The 15,137-nt window shown below is 37.5% G+C and overlaps 1 protein-coding gene across 1 annotated transcript in view; it reads right to left on the bottom strand.

Moving 5' to 3' along the window:
- UBE2K (ubiquitin conjugating enzyme E2 K) overlaps window positions 1-15,137 on the bottom strand; it is a 44,562-nt gene that overhangs the window by 6,550 nt on the left and 22,875 nt on the right. The window contains exons 4-6 of the mRNA XM_048303484.1: window positions 12,688-12,770; window positions 3,571-3,670; window positions 114-242 (exon numbers count right to left, since the gene is read on the bottom strand). Of these exons, the coding sequence (XP_048159441.1) occupies window positions 114-242; window positions 3,571-3,670; window positions 12,688-12,770 (312 nt within the window). The remainder of the gene's footprint in view (window positions 1-113; window positions 243-3,570; window positions 3,671-12,687; window positions 12,771-15,137) is intronic.

Here is a 15,137-nt window from a genome sequence, read left to right as displayed (position 1 = left end):
GGAAGTAGCAAATCTACTTCAGTAGATTCTGATGCTATTGATGACTTCCTGTATTTATACACATATACTTGGCCTGCCCTTAGCGAAAAATATTTTAAGTTATTTATACTTACCCTATCAAAGCCCATAGCACAAAGGTTTTCTATTTTTTTGGTGTATTCTGGACTAGAAACTGGTGCTCCAGCATACACATGTGCCCAAAGTCGAGCTGTCTGTTTAAACATTTCTGGATTTTGTTTGTACTACACAAAAGAGAGAGGGGGAAAAAGGTGAAAGTTAAATCTCAGCAATCCAACCACACAGCAAGACAATATGGCAAACTGCAATCCATCATTCTTCCTACAATATCTTCCACAGTGTTTCATACTGATCATGCTGCTATTTTTGAAGTAAATTTAGAGGTGAGGATTACACAAAGAGTAAACCTATGCAAGCATTTGATATAATGAGTTTGTCTTCAGGTCAAATTTTGCACTATGGGTATTTGTTGTGTACAACCAGGTATTGCTCTCAATTGCACCGACCCAAGCGAAGTAGCTATATTTAGCACAGCTGCTGAAAATTTATATTCAGTGTGACAGAGTACAAATTATCCCTATGTTAACATCTCCTGAACATGGTACTGTGTACTACTCTAATGCATTTCTCTAATCACTAAAAAAATATATGGTTTTACGCACTGCAAGTAGGTCTGCAGTTTTTCAGTCTGGACTAACATTCTACTACCAGACTTCTTCCTGAGAACAAAGATCTTGATCACACAGGTGACAGAAGAAGGGCTGAAAAATGGGTGAGCAAGTGCAAAAAGCAAGGAATCATGCCAGTATGTAACTATATTATTTAGACCAATCTCGTCACTAACTAGTTTTCCAATAAACAACAGACTGGACCATATCACAGAGAATTTTTAGTGTGTGCCAAGAACTCAACTGCCAAGAAAGTGGGTCATCTGTCATAAACTGTACTCAGAAAAGTTAAATAATTTTCCCATTTTAACAACTTTGGTATGCAGTATCAAGTTTTTTGTCTTAAAAAAAAAAATCCCTCTTCCCTTAAATCATCACTTTAATAAAACAAGATATTAGCAAATATGTTTTTCAAATATTTAGGTACATTTTAAGGACAGAAACATGGCTGATTATCATTCTTAGACATTTCATTCATACATGAAAATAATAATTAGATCTATAAAGCATGTAAAATGCAGTACATTTCATTTTGCCTCTCCTACAACAACCCACACCAACTACACTGCTTTGCGTGCCTTGCCCACTTCCCTCTAAATCTGATCCACGGGTCATAATTTGTGTATTTACTATCTGGTGGCATTAATGGCACTAAAACAAACATGGGAGGCAATCTATTGTTGGAAATAAATCACTGTTATGAATACAGTGGTCTGTAATAAATTTCTTTTGGTGTAATGACTAAAAAAGAGGAAGGATTAAGGTAAACACCAGTAGCATACTGAAGTACTATTTTCTTCTGCTCTTAAGAGGTCTTCCCCCAATTAATTTTTTTAAAATATTTTTGAGAACACTGCCAAGCCTAAAAAGCAACTAGCTTTCTAGTCCAAAGGATTAGTCGTAACTGCATTTTACTCAGAACTAGGTTTCAGTGCTCTATTAATAGAATTCCTTTACTTGGGTATCTGTAAATAATCCTGAATTTTCTCACTGAATTGAGAAAAGCCTAAAGCCAACTTTTGCTGATGTTTTGGTATCAGGAATCTGAGGCAGCTCATGTTGCTGTACTGAAAAAAAAAACAGCAACCAGAGCAACTAGCACACCAGACAGCTGGTGTCTGAAAATACTGCTCTTACTCAAACAGGAGCTCTCCCTGGGATTCAGCTCAAGAGCTTGTACAACACTGCCATTTACCTGGATGACACACAGTTTAGTAAAATAGCGCAAGTGTGGAGAATAAATTCATGTCTTGGGAATTTTTGTTTTGGAAAACACAATCAAACCCTAACAAAGTAAAAGAGACCCCAACACCAAATAAACACATGAAGGAAACAGGTGTTTACCAACATATCTCTCAAAACCATTATAATCACTTCCTACTTACACATGCCTGTAACTCAAGGCCAAACCCCAGTATAGTTTTCATGCAGATATTTGCAGGAAACAGGGTAAACAGAATCCTCTCCACATCAGCCATGCCACAGTCCCACAGTCACACTGGACACACCCCCACAAGCACCTGAGGGGCAGCCTGGAAAATTGCTCTTTGGAATCTAGAAAGTTTCATGAAGTTTTTTGCCTGAGAAAAAACTCTTACCAGCTCAAGTGCTTCTACTGTTATGATTCCCACACAAAATTCTACCATCAGAGCCAGAACAGGAAACACTACCTTTGTGAAAAAGGATATAGTGTTTTTTTTTAATGAAGAGGGAGTGTGACAGCAAGGGCATACATCCAGAAAAAAACCAGTGCAGGGATATGCCTGGTGGCCTTTCTGGCCTTTACAACACTTCTCCCTGGGCAGAGCAATTCAGCCTGACAGAACTGTTCATGGACATTTATTCAGAGCAGCCTTACTGCAGAATCCCACAAGCAAGCCTTCTGTACTTACTGAGTAGAGTGGTAGCACACAGCTCTCATGCACCCAGCAGTGCAATGGACTACCTCTAATCTCCACGTTTCCCCCAAATCCCGACAGGTCTGAAAAATGCTTATCTATCATCCTGCACTGAGTTTTAGAGGAAGGAGTGCACACCTTGTCACCCTATCCTGGAGGGTTCTGACTTACAGAAGACACAGGTGAGATAGAAGGTTCTTCCAGCATCAACTTGCTTTGTTCTTCTTTTACTGAAATACACCCTGACTGCCAGTCAGTGGGGAAGCCAGGCTGCCTCTCTCTCTCGCCCCAGAGTAGAAAGGAGAACACACACATACTTAGGACCTTGTTCAGAATCGCCAGAGGAATGACTGTTTCTATCCTTCATCAACAATTTAAACAGAATCATGGCAGTCCAGGTATGGCCTAAGATCCCACTGACATTTATTTATTGGTATTAAAAGTTATCACTAATGTCTGAAAGGTAACAAACCTTGTTGACTACAAAATTTTACTGATAGCAATTCAACCAGTGATTAAAACAGTTATCCCCAAGTTATTACTCATAATATTTTGACATTAAACAAATACAGTGCTCAACAATATTCATATTAATCCAGAAGAGGAGCTTCATACCAAGCCAAATACAACTAACACAACCAAGTTAAAACTCATTTTAAACCAACAGCATATTGCTTTTCTTATACTGGAAGCTTTAGATTTTAAAAGGCAAGGTATACTGGAATTCATTTTACTATGCTGTTATCTCCTGATATTTCTCACAAGGTGATATAAATAAAGGACAAAACCTTCTGACGCTGTAGAGTAACTAATACTCACTCTAGAATTCAAAAAGAGCACAAAACACTGTAGCAGCTCACATTTACTATATGCAATTTTATGATAAACTGTTTAAAATCTTTTATCTCCTGTAAGCCTTGGGACCTCACCTGACTCAGCAAAGATTACAGAAGTGTTTAAAAATCACAGTCAACTGAGTATCTTACCTGGTTTGCCACTACCGCATCTTGTGGATCATCTGGTTCTGCAGCTGCCAACAATGCTTGCAGTGATAACAACACTGTTCTTAGAGTCATTGCTGCTGCCCTGAAATTGAAAATTTAAAAAAATCCTTTACCATATCCCATGTCTGTATTCACTCTTGTGGCTGTACTACTATCATAGAAGATATGGGATCGTCTACAGATTGTAAGTCCAAGGAACATAATTTTAAACTGCTGCAGCTTATAGTTATCAAAATACTGCTTTGTATATATATTTAAATAAAGTTTTATACATGGACTTTCCTATCAACAGTGCTTTCTGAAGTTTTTGGAAAGTACCTTGACCTACACATTTCACCATGCCCACTTAATGTAATTAATTTCATCTGGGGGAAAAAAAACCGCAAAAAACCAACGCCGAAATGGCTTGTGTCATTCTCCCTCACTGCCGGTAGCAGCACCTCGTCCTGGGGCGGGGCGGGGCCGGCAGGCTGCGGATGCTCCCTCTGCCGGCACTCCTCGTGCAGGAGCAGTGACCTACATTTTAAACGTGTAACAGGTAAGGAACTCTACACATTAGATCTCTTTGCACCAGTTTTAATACGACATTTTTCAACAAAGTTGAAGCATTTACATAGTTAATTACTACTACAATAATAAAATGGTTAGGCTAATTATGGAATGTGCTATCAAAATACTTCCTTGGCTTCCTCTCACTACGACCTGACATGACTGTCGGCAACCAGAAACATTCTGCAGTCACAATGGTCCTGTAAAGTCACTCTTTGCCCCTGTGAAAGAACCCTGTTGAAGGTAGCACAGTTCTGGATTTGGAACTTCTAAGGTTTTAGGTTCTTATCATTTATCCTGATCTCCAAGTGTATTTAGAATAAGACACTTCAATAATTTAGTACGGGAAAATCCAGTATGCTCAGAGAAGTCAATAAACCCTTAAAAGCAATTGTATGAAATTCTTACACACCAGAAGTATGGAAAGTTGTAACACTTACACAGTTTCATTATATTTTAATCATAAATAAAACCTCTGATCTACCATTTCAGTTGGCGTACACTGGAAACCAAGTAAGAACCCCACAGACTCTGAGAAAGTTGAGTATTTCTGATTTGAAGAGTTAACTGAACTCTTAAATCATTGTGGCAATGGCACAGACGTTCAAACCAATACACAGATCTGTTTACTCTGCTTAAGAACTAGTAGCAAGGTGAGTAGGGAAAATGCAACATTTTAGATTTGAACAAAGTGATTATGCCACATGAATGCCAGAGCGAAGTTGTGAAACACAGACATCCAATTTCTTACAAACAAAGCTCAATTTTCAATCAACAGAAAACAGTTTCTTTTTTTCAGAAGGTTGCAAATAAATGTAAAGAGTTTGTTAGAATAGGTGGGGAACAGTTTGACCTGATACAGTTTGATCCAGCTACAAAGGAAACAGTGTGCAAATCCCTTTCCAGGCTTAGGTTTCAGAAATTTATGTATTTTCCAGTACTGAGTCACTGTATTAAGGTACTTGAGCAGTGTGTACCAATGAACAAAGAATAGATGCTGGTAAAAGGTCAGAGGTACATTTGTGGCACCCAAATATTATGTTCCTAGATGCTTACATTCACAGCTTTCTTGCTGTGTCACTAACCATTCAAACATGCCATTCTCCCCTAATTGTTTCTAATTCTAGAAGATTTTTCTCAGTAACTTATTTTTTAGCTTGATAATTATTGCTGAGCTTTCGCAGTGCAGTGTTCTACATCAAACTGCAAGTGAGAAACATCCCAAATGACAGAGATTTTAATTAGCACATAGTGTCTCATTCCAACTGCCACACTGGCTTGAAGTCCCTTAAGCTGAACTTCGTAGACTTAAATCTTAAAAAAAATCCTTATGCTTTTAAATTTGAGTTCTGAAAAATCACAAAACCATCACAACATAAAATTCTCCTCATCCAAATCTATTCCTCAGTAATTTTCTTTTCTTTACAAGTACCTGATGCTATTTTGCTCTTATCATTTCCTTGGGTTTGTAATCTCTACTGGTTTATACTATCTTGAAATTAACCTATTTAATGTACACATTGATGACATAATTCACAGTCTCATCTGCTAGTATTACCGGAATGTAATAAAACATATTTACTATTCCAGCATTCAGGTGTCATGGGACACCAAGTCATTCAGGCCTTACTATGCTCAAATGGATTTAATAATTTTTATTTTTATGCAGTGAATTTCAGGTACTATAGTATCTACCACACCCACTATAAAATCTAAAGTCTTTTTTCCCAGTTAAGTAATTTTATTATGTTAGTTACTGTAGTTTTAAAGACAGACTTCCCATGAAATATCTATCAACAATAACTAATGTTATAGTTATTTTCTCCAAATAAAAGCTGTTCTGCCCTTTCCTTTGCAGAAATCCTTCTACTTTAGATACATCTGAAAATGTAGACAAGATGACATAAAAAGGATTGCAGCCTCTTGTGCCACTTTTACATGCAATTTACTTCCACTTCCACTGTACCTTCTAGGAGTATAAAATACACTTTGGGGAGCAGGGGGCATCACTAAGAACCAAAGGTGCCATGGACACCAGCTGTCTCCAGCTGTCTCTGCCTTTCAAGACTGCCAGGTCCTTTCAATCCTGTTCATCTGTTATATTTGTAGATTTTTATACAAAGCATACTGGCACTTCTCACAGTCCAATTTCAAAATAACAATAAAAAGCAACAACTTATCCATTTAGATATACAGATGACTGTATGATCAGAGAATTTAAACTCTGAAATCGTAAGTTTCAGACAAGATTGGTTTAGCTACATTTGTAAAAAGTCTTAAAAATGTAGCTTACAACTTATTTTCAAGTCTCGTATCTCAAAACGGCTTTCCCATCTCATGCATCATAACACAGTTTTTATTGGACATAAACATTGAAAGAAGTATCCTTAAATCATAAAAGAAAATCCATTACAGCTTCAATTGCTGTAAAAGAAGAAATTAAAAGTTTGTGATTAATGGTAAAGAAAAACTGACATATTTTGTGTAACTATCATACAACCATCTAAAATCTTCTACATTTAGAACACCAATTAGCTTTCCTGATCAAAGAAAGTAAAAAAAGCTTATTATTTTCTACAATAGCTTAGTCGAATTTTTCAGATATATATTAAGATTCACAGAAGAAACTGAAGGGACAGCTAAAAATAGATTCTGATTTCCCATGAACTTAAAAGCTCTTCTTTTTTCACTTCTCCCAAAGTAGTGTTACCTTCTTTTGGGAGAACACAGTGAATGGAAATGACTGCCTAGAACTGTATTTACAGATACCAGTAGGGCAGGACCTGTTCCTCATCAGCAAAAAGCAAAAACAATTCCGATCATCAATTCTGAAAGAAAATCTATACTGATAGTCCCACAAAGCTAAAAATCCCAACACACACACACAAACACACACATCCCCTCCCCTACATCTTCACAAGCTAGAGAAGAATGTCCAGGGGAAGAAAAAAAAAAATAAGCAAGCTGTATTTTCCTTAAAACGAATTTCCAGTGCAAAGATACAGGTCTTTTGAATTTTCCAATGTACCTTGAAGGTTTATTGATCCAGAATAGAACCCTGAAAAAATTAGGTATTTCCAACTCTTCTTACATTTGAAGTTTACTTCCAGGTGTGGGTGGATTTATGCGCAACAGCTCATGGAGTTCAAGCAATTCTCTTTGGTAACTCAAGTGAGCTTCATGGCTGCGTTTTACATTTGCTCTCTCCTCCTTGCCAAAGGCAAGGTTTTGTATCACTCCTGACAGACTTCTGTCTGATCTGTTCTTAACCAAAGCCTTAGAAGGCTCTTGAAAAATTTACTTCAGTTTTTCACCATGCTTGATATTCTGCACGCTGAGATGGCTTCCCCATCTTTCACTGTACATTGTTTTTGCTTAGACCATTATTCTTGCGTACTTCACTCTGGATTTTTCCTATGGTTCCCATCTTTCTTGTACAACAACTCTCTAAGCGGGTACACTACTTCAATGAAAGCCTGACCAATCACCAGGAACAAGCAGCCAGCTTGTAGAATGAATTTTAAAGGTAAAATTTCCTATTTGCCTTTGTCCCATGACATTACTGGATCCTGTTTGCTCCTAAAGCTTACAATAACCCTTGACTCCCACTCCCATCCCAAAATGTTGCTTAGCTATCATGCAAGCTTGCAGGTTTGCCATCTGCAAAACGGGAGTAGGCCACTATCATGCACCAGTGAGCTGCAGAGAGCTCCCTACAGGGGCACTGTCCCCTCAGAGAACTTGAAACTAAAAGCTTCCACTCTGGACATCCAAACCAAAAGCTTGGCTTTCTATTGGCATTGCATTTGCTAAACCACAAGGAAAATCTGGATTGAAACAGAACAAAGAGAGCTGATATACATTTTGTTCACTTACACATTTTTCCTCTTTTTTTAGATAATATCTTAGGGCATTTCCATTAAAAAAGAGCACCCCTAGTTTGGGTGACTATAGTGTTAACATTAAAAGGCACAGCAAGCCAGCTGTACCCAGCATGCCCGAGGAAAGAAATCTCTTTTACCTTCTGATGGGCTGAGAGAGTCCTAAGAGGATTACAAAACACTGCCAGGTTTTATTTTTCTTCTTCAGTTTTAAAGGCGAACTAATTCTCCATTTAGGAAGTTTTTACTTATGTTCTTTACATTCTTCTCTAGGAAACAATCTCTTTCATTATTCCAAGAGGTAACCCAGCAGAATGCCGGGAACAGCTGCAGCCAGCAGATTGCTACTCTACTCTGTCAACCAAACATGGCTACAGGAACATTTTTTTCCAAATAATCTGCAATATTTGTTCCATTTGTGAAATAAATAAGCTTGTTAATCCAAGCAAAAATCTCTGGCACCTTGTTCCAATGGCTTATGGAATCTGGAAGGAAATTAATAAGGCCTTTGAGTAGAAGCCTGTTGCATATTTACAGGACAAATACAAGACCAGGCACGCATCAGAGAAAATTTTTTAAAAAGCATAATAGAATAGCTTTCACACAGCACAGAGGGGAAAGCCTGCTTGCTGAAGGGTTCCCTCAAACCATGTTAATATTCTCTGCAATTTTCTCAAAGCTTTAAGAAGCTTCAGTGCTCCTCAAACACCCTGAACAAAATCCAGCAGTTCTGGGTGCCCAGGAAGATGATTACAAGCTGGCTGCTGCTTATTTATCTATTAAAATTGTATTATCTCTTATAATGATTTCTGCATCCCAACTAAAACTGAAGCATGAATCCTCCAGTAGAGTCACTACAACAAAAAATTATTTATTATTGACTGTCAAAACCACAAAAGCCAAGAGATTTTTTGTAGCCATATACGCAGCCACGACACATTCATTTAATAATCTCTGCTCAAGGGATTTATGCGGAACAGCTTTCAAGTAATTTAGTTCTCAGGTTTCAATGAACTGTGTTAGATACACTGTATATTTAAAATTAAAACCTTGAGACCAAGTACTGGCCTGGAAGATAAATACAGGCCATAGTAAGCGAAACCACATAACGAAAATTATGTCAGATAAGCATAAACAGTATTCCTTTTACAAAATCATACCCCTATTTTAATTCTACCAGCAAACAGTTGCTGCTTTGCAAACAAACTGGCATATCAGGTACTTAAAAATCTAAACATGAAGAAAATCCACAGCTGCAAAGAATTTCAGCATCAAGCATGCAATGTGGAGAAAGAATTGCATTAAACTCATCAAAAATAACTTATAGACATTACTTTGCAAACTGATAAAACCTCCTGCCAATATGCAGAGTATCATCTCAACTATACTCATTAGAACAGAAAATCATTATCAGAGGATGGGAGAGTAGGGAAGAGACTTTTTAAAACTATACAAACTATTAAATTTTTTTAATAGTATTAGTATCTACCATCTATAAATGAGTATTTTATCCGCTTATTAATTCTTTCAGAAATCCTGCTAAGGCCCATAGGCCAAACTTCTCCAGTCCTTTAATTCTCAAACCTCACTGAAAAAGATACGCAGTGAAATTTGAGACTTATATTAAAACACAGCAACAAGAGGAGCATTGAAAGCCAGTGAAGTGGCACTTCAAAAACAGATCTTGTTGCTAAAAGATTTGACAAGAGGCATTGTGGAACTAAATATATTTTCTAGAATACTTCTACAGGTGTATTTCAGAATTGCATTTGTCCAATTTACCTTTGAATGCTTGATAAAACAATGTAAGATTAAATTATTAATCAGGGGGGTGTATTGCTTATTTTTTGTTTCTTTTCTAATGAAGCTATTTTGTTCAAACCACTTTTCAACCTAGACATGCAGAAAACTTAAATATGGTGGTGTGTGGTGGTACATCCTCCCCCTGGCTCCCTCCTTAGGCCAGCTGTGGTCTCAGGAATGCTTGTTAGGTCTCGGCCTGGATTAATGGCATCTGGACAGTTAGGTTCCCTTCAGTTTATCAAAAACACCATCTGCTCCCAGAACTTCTGGTGTCTCACAAGCCCCTGTTTTCCAATAAATAGCCTTGAGACTTCTTCCTTGTGTCTGAACAACAGACCAAGTGGAATAGTACTTTTGTTGTTGGACTTTTCAAAGAATATTCCAGTAACTACCAACTCATCCTTGCGGCCAGGATGGAAATTTACTGATGATTTAAGATAGTCATCCTGTGACCCTATCTATGAACAGTGGTACTGAGACCCTTTGAGCTCTCCTGGACCACAGCAGGCTGTGACCAGCATTTCCTTGAATGGGATGACTCTCAGATCCAGCAAACTCTCAAGTTAGTGAGACTCTGAGCATTGTGATGGAAAGCCTGTGAAGCCTGGGCTAATACCCTCACCATTCCTGAAAGCTTAATCCTTTGCCCACTGAGAAGATCCAAAGGCTTCTGCAAGTATTTCACTGAACTCAAGAGTAATTTTTCTCGAGTGTAACTTTGTACATGTTTCTTTTTGTCTGTGTGCACACATATTATGAATGATGCCACTTCAGATTTAACCTGGTCTAGTGGAAAGTGTCCCTTTCCATGGCAGGGAGGTTGGAACTAGATGATCTTTAGGGTCTCTTCCAACCCAAACCATTCTATGATTCTATGATGTAGGCATTTCTTAATTAACTAAAGCTGCATATATTGAAGAACAATAAACAACTTGTTTCAACAATATTAACCATTCATATTGCTTAGTGAGTTTTAGGAAGCTACTCAGGAAAAAAGCAGTCTTATCTATCACAATACAGAAATGCTTCAAAGTACGCAACAGAGGCAGCTGTAAGTCTGTTCTTATCAAAGGATCAGAGGCTTTGATAAGCACTTCAACAATGCTCAAGTGATTTTCATTTACCATTCTATGATTTGAAAAGAAACAAAGATTACAAATAGCACCACTAGAAAATGAAGGGATCACACTACATTAAGAATCATCTGAAGAGGGATTAATAGTATATAGGAAATCTCCCCCTGTCACCACCAGGTTCTGTGAAATTCTCTCCTTAGTGCTTCCAAATGAAGACAGTGTTTCAAAGGAAGACTTTAAAACTATACAACTGGAATAATACTGGTGCTTCTTGTGTGAGCTGGTTTAAATATACAGAAGTCAAATTCTTGGTCCAATACTCCTATTTCATATACATCCTGGCAAAGGAAGACATGAATGTTTGAGGATTTTTTATCAAGCAGAAATAACAGAAATAAGACACAGATCAAATTATCTGTGCTAGACATAACTCAAAGATTACAAGAACACAGGTCAACTATTCTCTCCTGTCCTTCCTTCTCAAATATCAAAGGTTTAGACTAAAAACCCCAAAAGTACATAAATTAAGTAGAAGCTCATGACTTTTTTAGGTCTTTGTTGCCTTTTGATACTCACTGACAACCTCATGGCAATTCACTAACCTGCTTCAGAGCGTGACCTCTCAGGAGACTGTACTTGGACAGTGTCTTGGGGTGACTTTATGATGTGTATCCTTACCACTGCTCTATGCCCAGAAAATCAATCCTGTGCCTTTCTGTGCCTTTAAACTGAATCTGATGGAGTTCTCTTTAACTAAAATCCAAGCTGTGCTACACCATGACAGACAGTTAAAGAGTCATTAATCTCCAATAAAACTGGAGGGTGGTATGAATACTTAAGAGGCAGGTACAAAAGTGCACTGGCTTTACTGATAAGAAAAACTATACCAGGTACCATGGCATGCATATTGGAAGATTCTATTGCCTGAAAGAACATCAAGTGTTCTCAGATGGTAAGAAAAAATATGCCATTCCAGAAGTTAGACAAGAACTTATCATCATTATCATTTCATTTCAGTAATTTACACTATCGTGTGCCAGATGATTTCTATAATCTTGTACATCTGCAAAAGATTAATACACTCGATGTGTCACCTGCAAGACTCCAGCATTCTCCTCTAAAGTTTCTCTTTCAAACCCAACTGACGTCTGCTTGGCCAACAGCACTCTTGACAAAGTTGTTGACGTTACAAGTATTTGAAGTTTGTATGGATTAGATACTGGTATGATCTGCTGGGCAATTACAGTCCTATTCTTTTGGGGCAGACATGGAGGAAAATAACCATCTGTATTAGGTATCACATCTATCATACAACTGTTACACACAATCTTCAAACCACATGAAATCAATTACTTTGAAAAACGAAATGAACAATGAGTGCAGCTGTTAGTTTGGACACAAGTCTATTCCACAGATTTTCACTATTAAAACTTCTGCAGTAACATTAACTGATCAAAGGAAGCAATAGGTAGTATTTGTTAACAGTAAAGAACTAAAATAAAAAATTAACTTATGCAAAAACACCCAAAATGTCAACAATGAAATGTTCATCCTAGTGCAAAAATTTTTGGAAGAGCTCTCTGTGTATATAATATGTACTTAGTACTTTCCAAAATGATCACCCAAGCATTTCATTTGCATATTTGCACCTCAGAATACTATACCAAAATGTGTGCTTTAAGGACATCTCAAATTATAAGCACAAGGTTAAAAGCAAGGTGAGCTGTTGTCTCCTATCCAGGACACCAGTATACTTGATTTTGCACATTTAAACCCACATGGAATCTTACCATTGATCTTTCAGAATATCCAAACAAATGGCCCCAGTGACTGAGCTAATATTAGGATGCCATATTTTGGTGATAAACCGCACCTAAAAAACAAGACAATTTTTAAAAACAAAAACAGCAATTAAAACCAGTATACTAAGTAAACATTTTAAATCCACCATTTTAAATAATATTATGAAGAAATACTAATTTAGAAAATGTAATACTAAAAATGGAAGTAAGATGTGATACTGCTTATTTCAGGAGGCTTGAAGTTTGTAAGGCTGTTTGTTAGAGCCTTGCCTTACTCAGAACAGGCAACTGCCTATTCCAGCTCCCCAAACTCATCCCTAACTGCTTTTTCACATGTCATGTGTTTACATCCCTGCATGACACAAAGCTAGTTAGAAATATCCTCCAGCAGTACAAGTGTTTTGACAAGTAGATGGTCAAATACAGACCTAAAACTTCCAACATTATTAAAAGTGGGCTTTCTAGCTTTCACAAAGTTAAACAAAGTCCTGAACTCTTAACATAGGAATTGGATATCACTCACTGTTGAGCTAAATGGTTAGCTACAGAAGCATTACAAAAATTTCTGTGCTGGATGCTACTACTTCTACAGCCATTCTGTCTCACTACCCCATATACAGAAAGCTGTTCACCAACCCAAAACTTAACTAGATTACTATTATTTATCTTTGCTATTGAAAGGATCTAGTCCCAGCATTCACTCATTGATCATGTCCATATTTCACACTAAAGTGTATGCACACTCACAAAGCATTACTAATTTCAGGTTTTGGTGGTTTGGGTTTCCCAGGTTTTTTTAAACACTGAGGAAGGTAAAAGCAGCATCTTCTCTTAAAGGTCTTGGAGACCAAAGCTGTCCTCAGAAAGGACATACATGCCTTTGGAAATTCCCCCTTCATTTTCTTCAAACCCCTGATTTCAGATTGCACCTTAACTGCTTTCTAGTGATTTTGACCTGTCTGTTTCTCATCTCCTCCTCACCCCAAACTCCTGAAAAACATTTTATGTATAGCACAGATCTTTCAACTTTTGCCCCTGACCTGCAAGCAAATCAGTGAAGAGAACACATCATCTGTCAGGCATCACAGCAAAAGACTGTACATACAGGGCTAAAATCCTGGTGTCTAAACAGGCAAGACCAGAACAGTTCTGCTTTCCTGGACAAAAATAAGCTATCATGTCAGCTGAGGCACTTATTAACTACCTCAACTCTATAAATCACTTGGAAAATGTAAAAAGCAATGTAAATACTAGATAATTTCTCACAGTGAATGACTGCTAACAATGGCTGTCAAAGCACATACTGAACAAGCTAAAGAAATCTTTCAGATGAAAGGCAGGGCCCGACACAAGCAAAAAAGCTTCCAATTCAAGACTCCAGAACAAGCAGTACTATGCTACAGTGCACTGAGTTTCTAACAGCTGCCTATGAACTCCGGAAATGAAGACCACTAAGCCCTAAAGCAGCAACTAAATCATGGTATACAGACCCATCTTTCAGTGTCTGCAACCTGCTTCAGCTCTCCTTTTTTTAGCTCCCACCAGAACACGTGCAGATTAAAGAACTGAGACCAACAGACATTTCATTAAGATTTTCTGAGTCTTTTGCTCCAACCTCAAGGAAGTAATTCAAAGAGCCTATGAGCTACTGGCACCTCTCTCTTCCTCCTCTTCCCCAGTTACATATCAGGGTGAAAATAATAAGGATCTAGGACATGTTCTTGGTTCAAAGACATCTTTCAGACAAACAGAAAACCAATCAAGAAGTTGAGTCAGACAACTGAGGTGTCTACTGATTCATAAGCCACCGAAGAGTGGACTAAATCAGGGCACAGGAATGTACAGCTGCCACTGCACATGACTAGGGAGAACATTATTCAGAGTGGAATCTCAAATCTGAAGTTCTAGAAAGATGCAGTAAAGTTAAAAGGTCAATAAGTTGTGAAAAACATATGAGTGACTTTACCACAGCCATCTCCTATCCGTGTGCATGTTATCTAGTCCTTCAACAGAGTTGCAGTAAGACTTCTATTTCTCTGTTGTTTCTTCGAGACACACTGTACATGCCACTGTTTAATTATGACTAGAAAGTTGGTAGGTTAGATTCAAGAACTTTTTAAGTATACTTACAGAGTTCAAGAAATTAAAAGAACCAATAACTACCTATTATGACATTTCTTCAACAATGCTGACAGGGAGGGAAGACAGCTGTACTCTCTACAACATTTAAAACTACGTGAAAACTGTATTTATCTGGTCAAAAAGATATTACATTAGGGTCATTAATAATACACAAGCTTCTCTCCAGGATTTGCCAGTTTGTACTTTTAGGAACAATCAGAGTATACTTCTGACTGGATACAGCTTTGCATCCTGCTTTATTTCTACCTAAAGATAATAGTTCCAATCCTTGTCTAGAAGAGAATTAAAAAAAAAAA

Source organism: Corvus hawaiiensis, chromosome 5 (genome assembly GCF_020740725.1).
Source record: "Corvus hawaiiensis isolate bCorHaw1 chromosome 5, bCorHaw1.pri.cur, whole genome shotgun sequence".
NCBI classification, from domain to species: domain Eukaryota; kingdom Metazoa; phylum Chordata; class Aves; order Passeriformes; family Corvidae; genus Corvus; species Corvus hawaiiensis.
This window is presented reverse-complemented; position numbering and strand designations above follow the sequence as displayed.